At 41.4% G+C, this 24,073-nt stretch overlaps 1 protein-coding gene across 2 annotated transcripts in view; it reads right to left on the reverse strand.

The window, feature by feature from the left end:
- The window catches only part of LOC135206747 (A disintegrin and metalloproteinase with thrombospondin motifs adt-2-like), a 315,467-nt gene that overhangs the window by 48,392 nt on the left and 243,002 nt on the right, over positions 1 to 24,073 (reverse strand). For both annotated transcript variants that reach the window (XM_064238233.1, XM_064238243.1), the window contains exons 5-6: positions 21,039 to 21,219; positions 7,007 to 7,296 (exon numbers count right to left, since the gene is read on the reverse strand). In XM_064238233.1, the coding sequence (XP_064094303.1) occupies positions 7,007 to 7,296; positions 21,039 to 21,219 (471 nt within the window). The remainder of the gene's footprint in view (positions 1 to 7,006; positions 7,297 to 21,038; positions 21,220 to 24,073) is intronic.

A 24,073-nucleotide genomic window follows, 5' to 3' on the forward strand; every position in this document is an offset into this window, starting at 1 on the left:
GCCAAAAGGAAGATAGCCTTCTTCGTCAGATCCTTGAAAGAGGCTAAGCCAGGAGGTTCGAATCTAGACGATCCAAGGAATTGTAGAACTACGTCTAGATTCCAGTTCGGTACTACATGAGGACGCTTAATGGTTTCAAATGATCTAATAAGATCATGCAGGTCCTTATCATCGGATATATTTAAGCCTCTATGCCGAAATACCGCCGCCAACATACTGCGGTATCCCTTAATAGTTGACACAACCAGATGACATTCTTCTTTGAGGAAAATAAGGAAATCCGCAATTTGGGTCACAGAGGTACTGGAAGAGGAAATGTTCTTCCTCTTGCACCAACGTCTGAAGACATCCCACTTTGACTGGTATACACGCAAGGTGGAAGGTCTCCTCGCTCTTGCGATTGCTTTAGCAGCTGTTGCTGAAAAAAAAAAACAAGCCTTTCGCTCTGACCAAACTTTGGACAGTCTGAAGCCAGTCAGACTGAGAGCGAGGAGATTTTTTGTGGTACATGTCGAAGTGGGGTTGTCTGAGTAGATCGCTCCTTAGCGGGAGCGATCTTGGAAGGTCCACCAACCATTCCAGTACCTCTGTGAACCATTCTTGGGCCGGCCAAAAGGGAGCGATTAAGGTCATTCTCGTTGAATCGGACTCTACGAACTTCTTGATGGTTAGCCCCAGGATCTTGAAGGGGGGAAACGCGTAGACGTCGAGTCCGTTCCAGTCTAGAAGAAGAGCATCTATTGCTAATGCCTCTGGATCCGATATCGGAGAGCAGTAAGGATCCAGCCTCTTGTTCTTTGACGTGGCAAAGAGGTCTATGTGTGGCCTGCCCCATAACTTCCACAGGCTCTGGCATACATCCAGATGAAGGGTCCACTCTGTGGGAAGGACCTGATCTTTCCTGCTGAGGAGATCTGCTCTTACATTCCTTTCTCCCTGCACGAACCTGGTGAGAAGCTTGATTCCTCTTTCTTCTGCCACAGAAGAAGGTCTCTTGCTGTCTCGTACAGGGAGAAGGAATGCGTTCCCCCCTGGTTTCCTGATATATGCCAGAGCTGTAGTGTTGTCCGCGTTGACCTGCACTACCGATCTTCTGACTTTGGGCTCGAAAGCCTTCAGAGCCAACCACACAGCCATCAACTCCTTTCTGTTGATGTGCCAGGCTACCTGGTCCCCCACCCAGGTACCTGACACTTCGCTGGTTCCCAGAGTTGCCCCCGACCCCGTGTCCGACGTGTCGGAGAACAACACCAGGTTGGGGGTCTGGATTGAAGAGACAGTCCCTTCGCAAAGAGGTTGGGATCTGTCCACCATAAGAGATGTTTCTTGACGTCCTGGGATAACGACAGGGAGAACGTCAAATCCTGAGAACGACGACTCCAATTCCGATGAAGAAAGAATTGGAGCGGTCTCAGGTGCAACCTTCCTAGGGAAACGAATTGCTCCAGCGAGGAGAGCGTCCCCAGCAGACTCATCCACTCCCTCACTGTGCATACTTCTTTCCCTAAGAAGGTTGTTACTCTCTCGAATCCTCGGGCTATCCTTTCCTGAGAGGGAAAAGCCCGAAAACTCAGAGAGTTCATCTGTATCCCGAGATACACACACTCTTGCTCGGGAATTAGTGACGACTTCTTGAAATTGACGAGAAGTCCCAACGCCTTCGTCAATTCTAAAGTTACTTGTAAGTCCTTCAAACAACGATCTTCTGAATTGGCCCTTATTAGCCAATCGTCGAGGTACATGGATATCCTCACCCCTTTCAAATGAAGCCATTGAGCCACATTCCTCAAAACTCCCCGTGAACACTTGAGGGCCGTCGAGAGGCCGAAACACAGAGCCTGAACTGAAAAATTTTCCCCCCCCATCATGAATCTGAGAAACTTCCTCGAGGAAGGATGGATCGGTACGTGGAAGTAAGCGTCCTGTAAATCCAAGGAAACCATCCAGTCCCCTGGACAAAGTGCTGCCAGCACTGATGAAGGCATTTCCATCATGAACTTCTTCTTTTCTACGAAGAAGTTCAGGGCGCTTACGTCCAACACCGGTCTCCATCCCCCTGAGGACTTCGGAACTAGGAAAAGGCGGTTGTAGAAGCCCGATGAATGATGGTCTGTCACTAGTTCGATAGCCCCCTTCTCCAGCATCTGATCTACTGCTAGATGGAGAGCTTGATTCATGATGGGGTCTCTGTACCTGGCCGTCAGTTCCCTTGGGATGGTCGTCAAGGGAGGTCTTTCGACGAAAGGGATGAGGTAACCTCTCCTCAAAATAGAAAGGGTCCAAGGATCCGCCCCTTTTTGGGCCAGACTTCCTGCAAACTCTAAGAGTCTGGCGCCCACCGTTGTTTGAAGGACTTGCAAGTTATTTGGGGGCTTTAACAGACTTGGCGAAAGTCTTACCCCTTCTTGAAGGTCTATGACCTCTAAACGTAGAGGTTCTTGAAAGATGCCCCTCGAAAGGGTTCTCGAACACTTGCCTTTTCCTTCTTAGCCTTGGTAGGAAAGGAAGGGCGAGGTTTTCTTGCCGACTGTGCCAAAAGGTCCTGGGTGGCTTTGGCCGAAAGTGATCTCGAAATGTCCTGCACTCGATGTTTAGGGAACAACTGAGCAGACAGAGGAGCAAACAGCAAAGAAGACCTCTGGGCATGGGAGACAGACTTCGTTAAGAAGCAACAATAAACAGACCTCTTCTTCACGATCCCGGCCCCATACAGGGAGGCGATTTCACTCGCTCCGTCTCTTACCGACTTGTCCATACAAGACAAAACACACATGAGATCTTCTGGCGAAAATGACTCTGGCACTTCAATTTTCTTGGTCTAAGGACCCCCAACGACCAATCAAGGAAGTTAAATACTTCTAGCACTCTAAACATGCCTTTTAGCATGTGATCCAATTCATTCATTGCCCAAGTCGTCTTAGCAGAGTTAAGGGCAGTTCTCCTTGTCGAATCTACCAGCGCCGAAAAATCCGAATCAGCCGAAGACGGTAGACCCACCCAATCCTAAGGACTCTCCTGTTTCGTACCAGAAACCAGCGCGTCCTGATAACTTCGAAGGAGGAAAAGCGAACATCGTTTTCCCCGCTTCTTCTTTGGAAGCCATCCAGGAACCAAAACTCCTCAGTGCCTTCTTCATTGAAAGAGTTGGCTTCATCCTCACACAAGAAGAACTCTTCGCTGTCCTTCGCCGTTGAAAAAAGTGAGTGAGGAGAAGGAGGAGCCGTAGGAGTAAGGGAATCCCCAAAAACTTGCAAAAGTAGCTCTGTAAGCTTCTTGTAAGAAGACACAGCCGCAGAAGTGTTCGGTTCCTCATCCGAACCTTCTAGGACGTCTTGTCGAGGCGAGCGCGGAAGATCCTTAGGTGACGAAGGGATCCTAATAGGAGTTGAGCGAGAGGTTGGAGAACGCCCTCTCTTAGAAGAGTTCACATCCACTGGAGAACGATGAGAAGATCTGGGTTGTCTACGATGAGACTCCCTCTTCGAGGTAGACGGAATCTCAGCCGAAGGAGAGGTAGGGCTCCTACTCCGAGAATCCTCGGAAACATCCACAGGGCGCTACGAGGAGGCGAGCGCCTACTAGACTCTTTGCGCCTATCCTGAGGCGAGCGGCTGCCAGGAGAAGAGCGCCTATCGAGAGCAGAGCGCTTGCGCGGCTCTCCATACCTGTCCAGTTGCGTACGATCAACGGAAGTTCGACTGGAAGGCGAAATGCGCCTACTAGGAGACTCTTGACGTCTAACAAGAGGGTAACATTCAGGAGAAGGGCGCTTCAAAGCTAACGAGCGCCTACCTGGAGAAAGGCGCTTCCGAGATTCCTGGTGCCTACCAAGAGACAAACGGTCAGGAGTAGTGCGCCTAGAAGCGGGAGAGCGCCTACACGGAGAAGGGCGCTTAAATTGAGACTCTTGTTGTCTGCCCCGAGGAGAATAATCAGGAGTATGACGCCTTAAAAGAGACGAGCGCCTACTAGGAGATCGATGTGCAGTAGGCTCTTGGCGCCTACCTTGCGGGGAGCAGCTAACAGCAGGCCGTCTATCATGCACACGACTCCTACCAGACTCTTGATGCCTGTCAGGAGAGAAGTCACGATCCAACACTCGAGGAGAGTGACATCTGGAAGAAGAACGCCTACTTGTATAAGGGCGCCTTCTAGGATCTTGAGGCTGCTGAGGAGAAGTCTCACGCGAGGGAGTTGAAGAAATAGCGTGATGAGCAGGTGCAGTGCGCTTACCGGAAGCGGGAATCCAATCTGGAGAAAAAACTTCTTTCTCCATAGAGCGTCCTACCGATGTTTGGTGCCTTGAAGTCGAAAGAGAGCCAGGCGAGCGAGGGCGCTCACGCGAGCCCCTACCTTCATACGAAACCTCCCCATATGAAGGAGAACGCCTAAAAAGAGGAGAACGATCCTCTGAAGAGCGGCACCTAGATCTCTTGATCGGAAGAGAAACGTCCTTCTTCCTACGTGATCTAACTGCTAGAGAGTCTGCTAGCACCGTGATCTGAGCTTGAAGTCCCGCGAGTACTCTCGTAGGAGAATCTTGTTGTTCTTCCTCGGAAGCAGGCGCCGAGCGCGGAGCGCGAGAAGAAGAACGATCACAGGATTTCTTGGGTTTCTTCGCCTCCACCGACGATTCTTCCGGGAAAACCTCCGGACTAGAAGCCAAAGGACTGCAGGGAGCCTTCCAAGCCCTCTTCAACGGGGAGTTCCAACCTCTCTTCGGAGAGGGAGAAGACGAAGAGAAGAAGCATTGGCGTAGGAGCTCCTTCTTGTAGCGATCCGAGGCAGCCTGGGAGCGTACTTCAGGATCTGCCGAGGGGACGCCTGACTGGTGGGGGTTCTCCCTAGCCCTCTTGCGGCTTTCGACTTTCCTACTCCACTGGAACTGGGAGTCTGGAAGAGGTCTAGGCCTAGAGGCACTAAGGAGCCGGTCAGACGCACCCTCCACAACACTCGGGACACTGCACTGATCACTAACACTCTCCTTACCTTCCAACTGATGAATCTTCTGATCCATAGAAAGAATCGTGGCTCTCAGAGCTGCCGCCTCCGAAGGCGAATCTTCGGCTTCGGTGCGGGGAGCAGGGGCTGCAACTTGGGAAGAAGGTTCTAATTCTACGTTAGTATTAGGATCCACATCCAACTCACTCATTCTAGATCTACTAGAACTTCTAGAGGAAGCCTTACGCACTCTATCACGTTCCAACTTCCTAACATAAGAAGAGAGAGCCTTATATTCTTCTTCATTCAATCCCTTACATTCACTACAAGGGTTAGCAAAAGAACATTCATTCCCCCTGCATTTCATGCAAACCGTGTGGGGGTCTACCGAAGCTTTCGGCAACCTCACCTTACATCCTTCATTCACGCAAACCCTAAACAAAACCGAAGTTTTAACTACTGAATCTAGGTCAGACATCGTTAAAGAAAATCAAAATCAAAATCAAACCGGTCCACAATCAGCGTATGCCAAGCCAAAGCAAGCGAATACGTCACCAAAAGAAGTCCAAATTAACTCCAGGCAAGCGAGAATCGAAAAACTATCGAGAGGAACCGACAACAGTTGTTATCGTTCCCGCGACAGAGAAAAATCTGACAAGCAAACGGGAGTGGTTCATACATCCGCCACCCAGCGGCGGGTAAGGTAGACCACCTGACCTACCTGTCGCATGTGCCGCGAGATTTGAAATTCTGTCGGGAACGTCAGAGACTATAGCTAAGTATATATCTGTCAGGGAAGTTCATGTACAAAATGAATTTATAATATTTCTTTTCATTATGTTATCAGAACAGTTTACCTATATCTTTTAGCCTCTGTCCAGTTGATGGCAAGTTGGTAGTCACTAACATGGATGAAAATTCCACTGTTCTCATCTGCATACCTTCTATGTTGTTTGTTCTATTCTCTTTTCCAATGATTTTCTAGCTTGACCAGTATAATAATTGATACTACATGCCTTACATGGCATTTGATATATATAAACATTTTTCATGCTGTATGGAGTTCTGTAAAAGTACTTGTTTCTTTGTGTTAATGCTCTTCAATGCTGTTTAACTCCAAGGTTCTTGAGGAGAGGGGAATATCTTTTGAATTATATAAATATGTGGTAGTGCAAGCAAGTACATATATTTGTGTTTCAAGTTTCTTGTTGTCCAAACTATAAAAAGTTCTTTTGTCCCTCTTAATGCACTGTCTCATACAAAATCATGCCATTTAACTTCTTAACTGTTATGAAGCATCTATTTCATTTCAACATACTTAAGAGATATGTACTACATGTATGTGATAATCTTAAGAGGATGGCCGTAAAAACTTATTTTTCTATTGCTTTGGCCAGAATGAAAATATATGTGACAAAAATATTGGTGGGTTTTCTGTACATTCTAAACCCATTACAAACTACTTCTGTGTATATTGTGTCATCCAAAAAGGGTATGCTACCGTAATTTTCCATTTCTATCATGAAATTCACTAATGGGGCCAATTAATTTAATTTACATTTTCATTCTGTGGCCAAATACATATTAGGTTGTCAACACCCCTGACCCATACTGTATTGCATGGAGTGATTTTCTTTGATATACTACTACTGCTTTAAAAACATTTCAAATATAAATTACTAAAAATTAGATCAGGAGTTACACAAAGCTGCTAGGCTAATTATTAACTCCGCTGGTTCCGCTTCATGCAGTTTAGCAACGTACCTTATTGATATTCTTAAAAAATTTGTTGGTACCCTTTCTGCTCCTAATACAAGGAATACCATTGTAGATTCAATAAATAATAACTAACATAAGTTAGTGGTGATTCTAGACTTGCAAGTTTGGACTTGATATCATTATTCACAGAGGTACCTATTGATGATCTGTTAGAATATGTCACAATCCTTTCCTTTCGTATGTTCTAAAAGTAGGATGAATGGTAGTTACCATTTTGGTAGATTTCAATCACACACATCAACTTCTATCAACAAACCAAAACTATATTCATACAAGTCATTCTTACCCCATTCATGATAGCGAAAACAATGTCAGTAATGGTCTCCACAATGTTATCTGCCTTTGGATTCTGACTATCAATGACGGTGTACATTTTATCATCAACAAACACAGCAGTTTCAATTTGAAGTCTCTCAACGGCTGCTCTCTTTGAGATGTTATGCTTCTTCTCTTTGGAGTTTTCAGTCACTGTTGCATTTTCAGATGTTCCATTTTCTGTGTCTGTAGCATTAAGGTCTTCCTGATAGTTATCAGGAAGTATAACAATTTCCTTGGGTGCCCTCATGGCCTGAACACCTGGAAGAACATTTAAATTAGTATCCATTTTAACAAGGTGTGATGCAACCTCGAGTTTACTCAAGGCGAGTGCTAAAATCTACATCAAATAGTGCATTGTTTCACCAATGAAAATCAAAATAAAATGCTATATTTTACTAGAAATAATTGTTCTGTACTGTTTAACATGCACATTATTTATTTTTCACATTTTAATTCTAATAAATAAGTCATAAATATCCTATCCTAAAATTCCTGTATCTCTAACTCAACATGAAACACCCTTTTCAGATCTTTTTAGGCTTCCCATAGGGCTTTCCTACTCCCAAACAAGAACAACAACCACAACAAAGTAGTTTGTAGGCTTACTCTCCGATTAAGCGAAAATATCTTCAACTAAGTTGCTTACTGGCAAGGGCTTTTAATGTGATAGCAAAAAAATGAGAGCTATTACAAAGAATAACAGCAATGTGCAACACCTTCCAGTTTTTATTTTACTTTTTATTTCAAGACTCAAAATTTTTTTTTTCATATCATTCCTAGTGCAATGGACTGTATATATGCCCATTATTCATGGGAAATTCGCCTTCTGCGGTATTTTCACTGAGAAATATTCACAAATTACTAAATTTTCATATCATTTCCATGACTAAATGCATCTTGCTCAAGTATACATAAGCATTTTTAGAGGGGTTTTAAGTATTTGTGGATTTTAACTATTCACATGTGTGCGTGTGCCATGTTCGTCTGCTTCAAAGGGTCTCGTATTGGCGGGGTCGGGGCGTTCCTCATGATCAGGTCCTTTGTTCGGCGGTTCTTGTAATAGATGACAAAATCTATGATTTTGTCTTCTTCAGTTGGGAAGACATTTTCCATGACGATCTTTTCTTCATGGCCTCTTCTTCTTCTCAATACTGTGAGTGCATTGTTGCCTTGTAGAAAATCTTGATCTTGACGTTATTCTGGGGATGTGGCTGCGAGCTTTCACCTCCGTTGGACCACATATCCATGGCTGTTCTGACTTCCTTGTTGATAAGCTTGTTTGGTTATCCATTTTTAACGAGCATCTGTGAGGTATGGTTGAGTTCTTGGTAAGTGTTCCGCCAGGTAGAACAGTGGGTGAGAGCCCTTCTTACAAAACCCTGACTGTCATGTTCTTGACTTTGGCGGGGCACTTACTGTCACCGTTTAAGCGTTGGTCTTCTTCGTGTAGACTGAAGTACATAAGCCATCTTCTGTCTTACTCACAAGGACATCGAGGAAGGGGAGCTGGTTGTTAGTACAGAGCTTGAGGGTAAAGTTCAGTATGCTGCGACGTTGGAACACATGCCAAACAGATTCTACCTCTTCCTTGTCATCAGGTTGAAAGATGTTGTCAATGTATCTTGAGTATTTGTGGGAACGTTGTATTTACATAAAGACTCTCTCCTCCACAGTTCCCATGTAGAAATTAGTAAATAGGATGCCCAAGGGGAATCCCATTGCTACCACCACCCTTCTGGCCAAATATCTGGCCTCTATGGGTAGAGAAGGAGGCTTTCTTTGTGCAAACCTCGAGGAGGGCGCACAAGGAAGCTCAAGGGATATCGAGTGAAGAGACTGATTGGTCCCTAAGACATGGTCCAATATCATGCCTATATTTTCATCAACCAGTGGCTTGGGAACTAGGGGGTCAAAACCTGGTTCAGGTGTAGGGCGGAGAGGGTATACCATCTTTGTGGGTCTTGACAAAACCGTAAACATATCCCAGGATGTAGTCTTCCATGATGAGTGGGAGATGTACAAAGTTTGTCGCAGCATTTACACCGCTGATGATATTGTTGGCCTCCTTCTTGATGTTTTCAGTGGGGTTCTATGTCAGGTGCTTGAATTTAGTTTCATCAGACAGAATGACACCCAGTTTTTTATGGTACTCTGCCATGCCAATCAAAACAAAGACTGCCGTGTTGTCCACCCGTCGAACCGTGATGTTCTCCTGCACTTATACTTATTTTGCTGTCTCCTTTAACTCACAGGAGAAAATACCAGTTGTTTAGGCTCCATGTTCCATGATGGCTTCAGTAAGTAGAAGGGGTTGAAGGGCGTGGAGTTGAAGGAGGCAGCAAAAGAACTACAAGAGCAGGAATACATCAAGGTTCAACAGGTGGACAAGACAGCAGCCTTCGTTTTGATTGGCACAGCGGAGTACCATAAAAAACTGGATGCCACCCTGTCCAATGACACAAAGTTCGAGTGCCTGACAAAGAACCCCAGTGAAGACATCAAGAGAGAGGCCAACAATATCATCAGTGCTGTAAATGACGTGACAAACGCTGAACATATCCCACTCATCATAGGAGACTACAGCCTGGGATATCTGTAGGGCAATGTCAAGACCCACAAAGATGATAACCCTCTCCACCCTATTATCAGCCAGATGCCTGCCCCTACTTCCACCTTGACCAAATGCCTGAACCAGAATTTGACCCCCTACGTCCTGAGCCACTACAGCCTGAGTTCAGCAGCGGAGTTCCTTGAAGAAATTCGCGACTCTCCAGGAACAGGAGCCATCCTCTCGCCTCAAGATTTTCACGAAGAAAGCCCCTTTCTCTACCCATAGAGGCCAGATGCTCCACCAGTAGGATGGTGTAGCAATGGGATCCCTTTGGTCATCCTATTTGCTACCTTCTACATGGGAACTGTGGAGGAGAGTCTTCATGCAAATACGACTTCCCAGCAAGTACACAAGATACATTGATAACATCTTCATTCAAGCTGATGATGAGGAAAAGATAGAAGCTGTCCAGCATGTGTTCCAACGTTGTAGTATGCTGAACTTTACCACTGACTTCAGTACCAATGACCAGCTCCCATTCCCTGACGTCCTTGTAAGTAAGACCGAAGACGGCCTATGTACTTCGGTTTACACGAAGAAGATTAACCTAGGAATGTGCTTAAACGGTCACAGTGAGTGCTCCACCAGATTCAAGAACACGACAGTCAGGGCTTTCATAAGAAAGGCTCTCACCCACTGTTCTACCTGGCGGGACACTCACCAAGAACTCGACTGTGCTTCGCAAATGCTTGTTAACAATGGATACCCAAAAAAGCTTATCAACTAGGAAGTCAGAACAACCCTGAACAGATTGTACAATGGATGCGAGAGCTTGCAGCCCATCCCCAGGACAACGTCAAAATCATGGTCTTCTACAAGGGAACAATGCACTCACAGTATCGAGAAGACGAAGAGGCCATGAAGAAGATCGTCTCCCCTACTGAAGAAGGTGAAATCATAGATTTTGTCATCTATTACAAGAACTGCCAAACGAAGGACCTGATCATGAGGAAAAACCCCACCCCGCCAATAACAGACCCTTGAAGTAGATGAACGCAGTATACCAATTCATATGCCCAGATGCCCGGGCATCTCTATTGGAATGACCACAATGCATCTGTCTAAGAGGATCTCCAGCAACACACAAGAAGGGGCCATCAGGAACAACACTTAGGTGGTGAACAATGAAGCCATCTCCTGTGACGATATTAGTCTGAACATGAAGATAATAGGGAGAGCCCCCAGATCACAGACGTCTGCGCCTGTTGGAGGCTCTCCTCACTCAACAAGAAAAGCCCTCTTTAATAACTACCAAGAGGTGCTTTTTCCCAACTATAAATAGGGTAGAACACAATACTTTCCATCAACCCACTCACAAAAACTGCTTCAGAATATCTGGTTGTGGCCAGAAGAAGCATTGGCCTTTAATTTTCAGTCGTATCTGAATTGACTTTTAAATACTTTTGTAAAAATTTAAGGAATATGTAGCCATAATTCACTTACCCTGATAAATGTGTTCTAATAGGCCCCTTGTATTACCAAAAAAGAAAAAACCTAACGTCCGGGGCTCTAGCAAAATTTTGGGCTTTTGGTTATACCCCTAAACTGCATTTTATCAAGAACATTACTATATACGAATTTAAGTAGATAAAATTTCTAATGATAGATAATGATGTATACAGTGGACCCCCCGTATTCGCGTTCTCCGGATTCGCGGACTCACTGATTCGCGGATTTTTCTTTGGAACCTATCTAGAAATTATTCGCGGAAGGACTCGCCCATTCGCGGGTTTCTCTATGGAACATATACATAATTATTCGCGGTCATCCCCGGCTATTCGCGGATGCGAATTTTTATGTGTTTACTATTCGTTCAAGGACATTTCATAATGATATGGTTTTCTGTTTATTAGACATTCCTTATAAATCTTGATGTAATGAATTGAATAAAAATATCGTAGGTATAAATTGGTGAGCAACATAATATGAAATAAAGCATAACAGAGTGAGTTTGGCCACTGAGAAAATAAACAATCGTATACGTACAGCCATCTCTCTCTCTCTCTCTCTCTCTCTCTCTCTCTCTCACACAAAATGATAGATAGGAAACAATAACAGAATATGTATTGCTTGAATACGATATGGCAACAAAGTTTTGGTCTGACTGAAGTGTAGAGTTACTTTGACACTGACTTACATGTCATTCCTGGTCATCTCACAGCCACGGATAGACATCAACTTCACAGCCGAGAAAGGAAATTGTATACAAAATAAATATTTTCCAGATGAAAACAAAAGCAATTGGAGGGCCTATGTTATCCCATAAAAAAAACCTCTCGCTTGGATAACTGTAAGATGTAGAAAAGAGAGAGATCAAGGGCAGGGTGGATGTAGGAAGGAGATTTAAGCAGTACCTGGAAATGAAAAACAACCCCTATACTAATCTTATAATTATAGCCTTAGGGTTTGTCTCAAAGACATTCAAAGGTGTGTCACACACGTGACAGTTGTTGTTTTTGTAAAATTGGCGTCAGGGCAGATTTTTAAGCACCACTGTGTTAATATATTATTAATAATTTGTTCATTACCTTCGATAATACGCCAAATTTCACGTTAGATAATCATAAAAATCTCTAGGATTGCGCGACCGCGCAAATTGGAAAACAATGGTGCTAGATTAAATCTGAAAACTCCAGATCTAGCGTGAAATGCTGTAGTTTAGCAACACAGCCATTGAACTTACATAAATACGTATTGGGTCAATTGGGTACGCATTGTGCAGGCAGTACATTTTATGAAATTTTTTAAGATGATTTCTAATTATGATATGTATGTACGTACGTACATAAATTGTTTTACGATGATAATAAAAGTATACAGACCATATCTAAAGTACGTAAGACAATGATTATATACATATTTGTAGCAGGGTACGTATTTTTCTGTCTGCGGCACGCAGTACGTACATGTACATGTATTTTTCATACGTACATAATGAGTATATTTTCGTGACAAAATAAATTTTTATGATGAAAAAAGCTTTATTAATTTTCAAATATTACAGTTCTGTAATACTTTCATGTAAACACAGCAAAATGTCGGTAACAAAGTCGGGTTTTCTTAAAAGATGCTCTACCCAAGCCAACTTTCCGCAGATAAACAAATCTTATGATGCCGTGATGCCTTCTTTGAGCAGTACCCAAACGAAATGATATTTAAAACGCTATTGGCTGTTGTCTGCACAGCAGCCAATCCAAGAGCAGCATTCATTTTCCTTGTCGCTCATTGGTTGTACACTTGGTGTTGATTGGTTGAACCCTGGCCCCATTTCGCGGAGATGGAATTGTGGGTATCGCGCATCTAGTACCCAGCAGCCTCACTGCGCAGAAACTTACGGGTATACGCGAAGGCTTCTGGCCAAGAAGTTAAAAGAAAGAAGACCGTAATGAAGCTTGACGAGAAGGTGAAACTTCTCGATATGTTGAAGGAGGGAAAAAGTTACGCTGCAGTCGGCCGCCATTTCAAAGTGAATGAGAGCGCAGTTAGATATATAAAGAAAAAAGAAAATGAAATAAGAAAAAGTGTTAGTATGACATTCTATGGCACCGCAAAGGCTGTGTCCACAGTGAGAGACAAAACCATTGTGAAAATGGAATCTGCACTCGCGTTCTGGATAAAGGACTGCAAGAAGAAGAACGTGCCCCTTGACTCCAACATCATACGCCAAAAAGCACGACAGATCTACCAGCAGCTATCAACTCCTACTGCTTCACAAGGTGGTGAGGAAGAGGATGCCGAAGCCGAAGATGTGGAGGCACTGGCAGGCGATGAAGAAGGGACGTGTGAATTCTTGGGCTTTGGAGAACCAGCTCCTGAAGAGGAAGACGAAGAAGAAGAACCACAACCGGGACCGTCCTCAGCTCCCCAAGGATTTCAGGCTAGCAAAGGATGGTTCCACCGGTTCCAGAAAAGGTTCCATCTAAAGTCTGTTTCCCTACATGGGGAAGCTGCATCTGCAGACAAAGAGGCAGCCGCAAAATATCCGCAGGCCTTCATGAAAATAATCCAGGAGAAAGGATATCGCCCAGAACAGGTGTTCAATATGGACGAAACTGGCTTGTTCTGGAAGAAAATGCCGTCCCAGACGTACCTTATGAAGGATGAAGCTAAAGCCTCCGGATTCAAGGCACAAAAGGACAGGGTGACCCTCCTGATGTGCGGGAATGCGGCTGGTTTCATGCTGAAACCAGGCCTCATTTACAAGGCTGCAAATCCCAGGGCACTCAAGAACAAGAACAAGGCGTTACTGCCCATCTTCTGGATGCATAATCCCAAGGCCTGGATCACCAAAGTCCTGACGGAGTACTGGTTTCACCAGAGTTTCATTCCTCAAGTTAGGCAATACCTGGCCGATTTGGACATCAACTTCAAGGTCTTGCTGATAATGGACAACGCTGGTGGCCACCCTCTCGATCTTTATTCCAAAGGAGTTCAGCTTGAGTTCCTTCCTCCCAACACCACCTCTCTCCTCCAGCCTATGGATCAGGGCGTCATCCGTGCCTTCAAGGCACTCTACACCGGGAAACTCCCTCCAGCACCTTGTTGATGCAATGGACCGTGACAGTGAATTTACGCTGAAAGATTATTGGCGTAAATTCACGATTGCCACGTGTCTGTCTGTCATTGAGTGGTCGTTGAAGGACATGAAGAAGGAGACACTCAATGCCTGCTGGAGTAAGTTGTGGCCAGACTGTGTCCATAATTATACAGGCTTTTCTCCCCAGGAAATCCAGCATTCAGCCAATAATAAGGCAGTCCAGTTGGCAAAAATTCTTGGTGGTGAGGGCTTTGACGATATCACCGAGGAAGAAGTCGGCACCCTCATCGATGCCCACTCTGACCCCCTTACTGACCAGGACTTGGAAGAGCTGACGAAAGTCTCCGCCAGCAAGGAAGAAGACACTCCAGGTTCAGGAGAGGATCAGGAGGAGGAGGAGGAGGGCCTGACTTTGGAATGCCTGTCCCAAGTTAAAAAAATGGTAAACGACCTCCAGGAGTTTGTCGCAACATGGGATCCTTACATGGAGCGCTCCTTGAATTTTTCTAATATTCTAGACACAGCACTGGAGCCCTATAATCAAGCTCTCACCACCATGAAGAAGCAACGGCAGCAGTTGCCAATCACAATGTTCATCACACGAACGAAGAAAGACCCTCCAAAGCCTCCCAAATCGCCTGAAGTAGTGCCTCTTGAATCGCCTGAAGAAGTGCCTCCCAAATCGCCTGAGTCACCGCCTCCCGAAGCGCCTCCTGAAGGTGAAGAGGCGCCCTCAGAGGATATGTAACTCCTCTGCTTAGCTGTGCAGTCATATCTTCATCGTCATTCATCGGACTGCACGGCTAATTCATCATCATCATCTTTAATCAACATTCATCACTGGTGAGTACCCGGTTTACATATGTTGTACTAGCATAAAACAATTGTTTAATGTTCATACAAATTTTGTTCTTTCTCTCTATCGCTTCTGATTTCACATACATTTGTTTCCCTTGTAAAAAGAAAATGGATGTCTCAAATAGTAACAGTATGAAAGAAAACGTGCATGACTGAATACTTATGGGGGGACTGAATTATTTTCACATACGTAACTAAGTCATGCAGTACGTACATAATACGTATGTACGTATTTATGTATAACCATAAAATGTAAGATTTACTTTAAAACAGTATTAATAATATTTCAAAGATTAATATGAACCATAATAGGATGTTTTATGTATATTTGATGAAGGATGGTCCTTTTAGCTACTTTGGTGTTTGCATGTTAAGGATAGCTAAGTTTTATGAGTATTTTTGGAGGGGGTTACAAACATTCGCGGATTCTAACTATTCGCGGGGGGTCTGGTACGCATCCCCCGCGAATACGGGGGGACCACTGTATTTTGCTTTGTTAGTATAATAACTATGATTCAACATAGGTTGATGTTAGAACCTTGAAAATGCATTATTTCTGAATTTCATCTTTTAATGTTTAAATAGGCATTTTCTAAAAAAAAATTTAATTGCACAATTAAAATATAATAAATTTTCTATATAATGGTGTATAATATATATCTTATTCAATTTGTGAAGATAGAATAAAATTTGCCATTTGCCTTTGCCTTGCCTTGGTAGGGTTCGACAAGAGTTCCCAAATAAATTCCATAAGGAAAGGAATCTAAGGGTCGTACCAACAAAAATTTGTAACCAAATGATTCTGTCACCAATATGTTCTGATAGGTGTCTAATATTAAAAAAAAATAATAATAATAAAATAAAAAAATAAAAGATCCAGTGTCCGCAACCCCTATCAAAAGTTCTAGTGGGCAAAACCCCACCGAAATCGCGATTTTTTTTACGTATTCGCGTTATACTCCTAAATTATGCCTTTTATCGAAAACATTATTATATAAGAAATTAAAGAACATTAAATTAGCTTTCTAATGATATATAATGGCGTATACTTTGTGGTATTAGTATAGCAAGTATAATTCGACAAGGGTTGATGTTAAAACCCTGAAAATGCATTTCTTTACGAATCTTGTCTTTCAATTTTTTAATAGAAATTTTCTAAAAACAGCTTCGCTGCACTATTAATATATAACAAGGTCTCAATAAATTGTCTGTAAAATGGTGTATTTGTTTGTTTGTTTGTATGGTGCTTTTACGTTGCATGGAACCAGTGGTTCCACTGAAGTTCCAAAATTGCGCTTCTTTCGCGTTCGATATATGAGATTAATCAAAAAGTTTTCCACTTGAAATAACATTTCATAAGGATAAGAAGATAGTCAGTTTGGCCATAGCGAATTCTTATATTAGAAATCGTCTCATTAGTTATAACCCCACCTGACCCGGACGTAATTTTTTTTTTTTTTTTTTTTTTTTTTTTTCAAACGCTGAAAAATTAAAAATGCATTTTGATGAAAAACAATTTTTTTCTATATAGTTGAATAAATTGTACACGCAAAGGTGTTTACCAATGTATATTGTACCCGATTAGTAGGCTGTGTATTATATATCCGGTGACATTCGGAAGAAGGACATATAAATCTGAAAAAGCACGATTTTGCTCATATACTGAAAGCCAGGATCCTGGCTGAAAGCAACTAGCGTTTCAGAGTATCGTACGTAACCTTATTCCGAATTTCACTAGACATAATACATAGCCTACTAATCGGGTACAACATACATTGGTATACACCAATGTGTATGCAATTTATTCATCTACAAAGAAAAAGTTGTTTTTCGTCAAAATGCATTTTTAATCTTTTAGCCAAGGTCCTTTAAATATACACTCCGAGTATATTTAAAGGACCTTGCTTTTAGCGCTTGATAAAAACGTTACGGCCGGGCCATAGCAAATAATACGATTTCTAATCCAAGAATTCGCTATGGTCAGAATGACTATCGTCTTACTCATACAAATTGCTATTTCAAGTGCGAAAATTTTTTTATTCACCTCATATATCGAACGTGAAAGTAGCGCGCTCATGGAAATTCACTGGAAACATTTTCAAAACCATGTAGGGCCACTTTCACAAATCGAGTAAAATATACATTATTATACTCCATTATACAGACAATTTATTGAGACAATATTACATATTAATAATTGTGGCAGTAAAGAAACACAGACTTGGTTTTTTCTTCTTTACTTAAAAAATAATATATATATAATGGATACAGACACACAAAGATCCTTTGGTGGAGAGGTAATAATCTCCTACAGGGCTTGACTTCAACTTACTACCCACACATACTCCCCACTCTCCAAGAGAACATCTTAAATAATCATTGACAATTAACAACTCAATTAGTCATAAATGGTCATTTACATCTCTTCCTTAATAACCCACAACAACAGAAATACCTTTATACATAAACTGTCCAATTAAACCCAAACAGTAATTAACAGTTTCAAACAATAATTATACAATAATACAGCGAAGCTGTTTTTAGAAAATGCCCGTTAAAAAAGTTGAAAGGCAAAATTCGGGAAAAAATGCATTTTCAGGGTTTAACATCCTTTGTCAAATCATGGGTGCTATATTAATGCCACGAAGTACACTATAATAATGTTTTCGATAAAAAGCATTGTTTAGGAGTATAACGCGAAAACGCAAAATAAAATCTCGATTTCTGGTTATTTTGTTGCCCTCCTAAAAACTTTGCTAGGGTCCCGGACGTTAGTGTGTGTTTTTTTTTTTTTTTTTTTTTTTTTAATACTAGAGATCTATCAGAACACATTGGCGAAGGAATTTTTTGGATACAATTTTTTTCCTGGTTCGACCTTTAGATTCCCTTCCTACTGAGAATGTCCAACATGGGCGCGTCACTCGACAGTTTCACATAGTAACAAAAAAGCCGCTATAAGGATAATCAAAAAGAATTTCTATAAAATCAATGCAGCTGAAGCAGCAATCTCCTTTAATAGAACCTGTATAAAAGAGGGTTACTGGAATAATAATAATAATAATAATAATAATAATAATAATAATAATAATAATTAATAACAGCCCGTTTTCCAATATTTTTGTTGCACCTTGGCATCTAAGGCTATATTATCCACGCTCCTTTGTGTAGTTATACCAGAGCTTTGGTTATGCTTTCAGTGGTATTTTCCTATATTTTGTGTCTACTGATTTCGGTGCCTTATCCGAATTTGGAAAAAACTTGAGCAAATTGCGTCAGAATTTACGACTTTTATTATTCATTTTCTAATGATGAACGATCCATTTAAGTTACCATTTATGGAATCTGGAGAATACATTCGATCAAATTTGATAATTAATCAAGTTTCCGTTTTGCGAGCACTGATAGGAATTTGTTTCCTATCAGTACAATACTAAGAATGACGCAGTGTACAAAAGTGAGTCAAAAACACCCAAAACTTGAAAGAACCGAAAGTCTGAGGAGCCTCGTTGTGTGGCTAATCATCTCTAAGGAGGTAAATCAAGCGAGCAGTTCGCCTTCCGTTCTTTTTTTTTTTTTTTTTTTTTTTTTTTTTTTTTTTTTTTTTGTTTTTTTTTTTTTTTTTTTTTTTTTTTTTTTTTTTTTTCAGGAGGGGGGGGGGGGGGGGGTGGGGGGGGGGGGGGGGGACAGCTTGATAGATGAGGAACATGAGAGTTTTTCCTGTGGTTTTACTTCTGAGACTGATATGCATTAAAGAGCCATTCTTCAATAATGTTCTACAAATCCAAGCAACTTACTTCGCATATTTATTAAATACTGATAATGCATATAATTTTTAATGTAAAAGGACTGATAAGATTGCTGAAGTGAGATATAAAGTTTGACCAAAGGCCAAGTGTTGGGGACCTACGAGGTCACTCAGCAATGAAAATAATACTGAAACAATTGTTAGGAGAGAAGTGGAAAGTAAGATGGAAGAGAGAGAATGTGAACAGAGATACGAATATTGAAAGGAATGAAAGGGGTTGTAGGTAGGGGAGGGAGGGAGGGACGCTCCAAAGAACCTTAAGTGATGCCTACAGTGCACCGTATGAGCTACACTGACAGTTCTAACCCACTGCGGGGCTGATAAGTTCACAAAATTTCAGCTAAACACTTGTCCAAAGTTTTGAAAAGTACGAGTGGTGGTTTCTTGTGAAGCCTCTTTTTATATGGCTTTGATTCAATTTGACGCATATGTATTGCGAATTAACCAAGTAATGTATACATTGAATCTGCGATATTAGTTTTATCTGCCACCAAAAATGTAACTCGTAACTGCTCATTATTATTCATCCCTATCATTATTCAGTGTTATACTCTCTCCATTTTCTTTCGTTTTAATAAATGCGCCTTCTGAGTTTGTTAATTAAGGGTGGTCGCTCAATCTGAGTAGTGGCAACATTAAAATCAACAGCCCCTAACAGTGGAGACAGCTTATTTCATGACGGATTTTAATAGATGTTTTACGGCCAGATGCTCTGCCTCATCCCAACCCTCCCTATTTATCCCGGCTTTGGAAAATGAAAAATCATGTCATTGCTAACAACAGCAATGCTGAACTACAAACAATAAAAGGGGGCGGGGGGGGGGGGGCGGGGAGGGGGGCGCAGTCCATTCCCCGAGGCAAATCTCTCCTGCACACAATCGCATTTTTATATAAAACTTAATTAATCGAGGCTTCATCCTTATTCAATGTCGTTCTGGACGTAATGGCTGCGGATGATATCGTTTTGGTTGCATAAATTAGAAAGGAACAAGAAAGATATCCTGGCAGAAATACAACACGTTAGAGAGTAGAAGGATGAGGTCCAACAAATGGGATGGATAATAATGATCAGCGAGCCACGATTAGTATGCTGGGAGAAGTGAACATGAAGCGAGCCTTTAAATGTAAGTATTTTTGGCTGGACAAGAGATGCTGTCAATAATATGGACAAAGAGATTAACGATCGAATTCAAGCCGGATGGATAACTGGAGGGGGATGTCTGACGTACTCTGCGAAAAGAAACCCACTATTAGGCTGAAGGACAGGCAAGGTTCACAATGTTGTGGTATGACCTACTATGTTGTAGGTATAAAACAAAATAACATGAGAAAGAAAGAAATAAACAAAAGGGGGACACGAGACTGAAACAGCTGGTGGAGGACCATTAAAACCATCGACTTCAACTAGGGAGTAAGCTGACAACAGCAACAGAGCAGAGCATTTATATATCTTGTAAAACAATAATGCCCAAACACTGCCATCAGAAAACTCAGAAAATAATCACTGCACCAGCCTAAATATAACTAGAAAGGAAAAAGTAGGGGGAGATTGTGATGTTGCCACCCCCCCCCCCCCCCGCCCCCCCCCCCCCCCGAATAAAAAAGTGGAGGGGCAGGGGGATTGTCCCGGAATAAAAAGTTGGAGGGGGGATGGATATGTCCCACCCGCAGATGATGCCCATGGGCACTACATAATGCATTTCACAACTGTTTTGTCTTTAACGGGGTACATGTTTTTTTTTAACTGGTTCCAGTCTCTCTTGGATTTGGTTACAACATTAGAATTTAAAAGTCATTTCTGGGTGTGTGTGTGTGTGTGTGTGTGTGTGTGTGTGTGTGTGTGTGTGTGTGTGTGTACATGGCATTCAAATTACATCCAGGGTTTGTGGATGGTCTATCCTCCGCGGTTCATGCTTTCCACGGTAGATTCTGGAATGTAGCTATAGCAGATAAGGGGGAACTATTGAACTATTAATAACTGCAATTTTTTAAGGTTATAACGCAAAATTCGCAAAATTCACCGGCATTTCGAAATACAAAATATTAAACTAAATCCATGTCCCAACGCCAGCAATTACTAAACTCCCTGTAAAAGGCATTACAAAAGCACCAGTCATTACAATAAATATATGAAATGAACAAATTATGTATTAAAAAAAACACACACACTAAACAGAAACATAACTTACTGTAAACGGCGCATTTCGAATTCCTGCTCCTAGAATGAATGACATGGAGACCATCTGGAGTCTTTTCAAACTCCTCCTCAGAGCCATCTACATCCTGCCTCTTACGGCGTCGCCTCCGAAGAGAATTACTTAGCAGGGGCTTCACCAGGTGGGTGTAGTTGTTGGCCACGATAACACCTGTCTGATTATAAAATAATAATAAAAATTAGGTGATTTTTTTCCTGTATGTCTTCTTAAGTGTGTATAAAAAGGAAAAAAATTACCACATTTTCACTTCAAGGGTCTTTTTTTCTTATCATTAATTGGAACGTATAGTTTGCCGATTTTCATCGATAATAATAATAATAATAATAATAATAATAATAATAATAATAATAATAATAATAATAATAATAATAATTTTTTTTGGGGGGCGGCGGTGTTTAAAGTGTGGGGCTCCTGGTTGCATCATGCTTCCTTAGGAGTCCATCACTTTTCTCACTATGTGCGCTGTTTCTAGTAGCACACTCTTCTGCAAGGGTCTCAGAGCTACTTCAGCATCTAGTTTTTCCAGTTTCCTTTTCAGGGATCTTGGGATCGTGCCTAGTGTTCCTATGATTATGGGTACAATTTTCACTTGCATATACCATATCCTTCTTATTTCTATTTTCCAGTCTTGATACTTATCAATTTTTTCTTTTTCTCGTCTACTCTGTTGTCCCATGGTATTGCAACATCAATAAGTGATACTTTCTTCTTTATTTTGTCAATCAACATTACGTCTGGTCTACTGGACACGTATTACCTTATCTGTTCTGATACCATAGTCCCAGAGGATCTTTGCCTGATAGTTTTCTATCACTCCCTCAGGTTGGTGTTAGTACCACTTATTATTGCAAGCTAGCTGGTGTTTCTTGCACAGGCCCCAGTGGCGGGCTTTTGCTACTGAATCATGCCTGTTTTTGTACTGGTTCTGTACAAGTGCCGGACATTCACTTGCTATGTGGTTTATGGTCTCGTTTTTCATATTGCATTTCCTGCATATGGGTGAGATGTTATTTCCATCTATTGTTCTTTGGACCTATCTGGTTCTTGGGGCCTGATCTTGTGCTGCTGTCAGCATTCCTTCTGTTTCCTTCTTGAGTTCTCCCCTTTGTAGCCATTGCCATGTTTCATCGCTGGCCAGTTCTTTAATCTGTCTCATGTACTGTCCGTGCATTAGTTTATTATGCTATTCCTCTGTTCTGTTTGTTATTCTCCTGTCTCTGTTTACTTCTGGATCTTCGTCTACTTTTATCAGTCCTTCTTCCCGTGCATTCCTTAGCCACTCGTCTTCACTGGTTTTCAGATATTGCCCCAGAGCAGTGCTCTGCTCTCGGTGTTGACGTGGTCCTCTATGTTTAGTAGCCCTCCCACTCCTTCCTTTTGTGTTATGTATAGTCTGTCTGTATTTGCTCTTGGGTGTAGTGCTTTGTGTATTGTCATGTGTTTCCAAGTGTTCTGGTCTGCTGCGGATTTCAGCCTTCGTCCATTCCACTACTCCTGCGCTGTATCTGATTATACTGGTATTGCCCATGTGTTTATGGCTTTTATCATTTCAGGGGTTGAGTTTTGACTTGGACATCGCCTTAAGTCTCTGCATATACTCTTTGCTGGTTGTGTCCTTCATCTCTTGGTGATTTATATCCTCTCCTTCTATTATTCCCAGGTATTTGTATCCTGTCTCATCTATGTGTTTGATACTATCCTCATCTGGTAGCTTTATCCCTTCAGTCTTTGTAACTTTGCCTTTTTGTATTTTGACCAAGGCGCATTTTTTCCATTCCTAACTCCATCCTGATGTTCCCAGATACAATCCTTACAGTCTGGATTAGGGAATCTATTTCCTAGATGCCCTTACCATACAGCTTGATGTCGTCCATATTATTATTATTATTAGTATTTCAACAGCAGCAGTAACAACCTCATAATATTGAATTAACTATACCAAGGTATCACTACAATGCCTAATCATAATATTAATAATGACAGGACATAAAAATCAACCGAGAAATCCGATTAGTTAGTACCTGTATATCACTCCAAAGTGGTTAAAAATCGAAGACACGCAGACCAATGGAACAAAAGTTGAAATATCATATTTCTATCTATAATATCATTGCTAGTTATTTTACTACGGCATTTGAGAATTCAATCAAATGATTTGCAACTTAAGTATTATTGATGGTATTATCAAATGACCATTAGTCATGCTATTTAAAGACTCAAAAACAAAACCTTGACAAATACCTGATTTTCTATTGAAAAATTATTATAGTGCTCTTATATATATATATATTATATATATATAGATAATATATAGATAGATATGTATATATATATATATATAGATAGAAATAGGGAGATATGATATATATACCACTATAAATATATATATATACAATACATATATATTATACCATAACATATATATACATATATCATATATATATATATATATATATATATATATATATATATAGATATATATATGATACAGATATATATATATATATATATATATATATATATATATAGATACATATACACACACACACACACACACACATATATATATATATATATATATATATATATATATATATATATATACATATACACAATTGTTCTAGCCATCTAAATTTTATAACTAAGATTATCTAAAATATCAAAGCATTTCACTTGCCTGTGCAATGACATGGTAGCATATGGAGAGAGAGGAGAGAGGGTGAAAAGGAGAGGAGAGAGCGGAGAGATGGAGCGAGAGAGAGAGACGAGAGAGAGAGAGGAGATTGAGAGAGAGGAGAACACGGAGAATAGAGAAGAGAGAAGAGAATTTTCAAATGTAAAGTTCTTAATTAAAACATGTAAGTCTTACACTCAACCCAACGGCTCCAATAAAAAAGCATTTCCGACAATTAGATGTTTGCTTGCAGCAAGTAATCATGACCAGCAGCATGCAAAAGTGCATGACTAGACTTTGTTTGCAGCATGAAATAGTTTGCTCACCAAACAGG

Source organism: Macrobrachium nipponense, chromosome 11 (assembly GCF_015104395.2).
Source record: "Macrobrachium nipponense isolate FS-2020 chromosome 11, ASM1510439v2, whole genome shotgun sequence".
NCBI lineage: Eukaryota > Metazoa > Arthropoda > Malacostraca > Decapoda > Palaemonidae > Macrobrachium > Macrobrachium nipponense.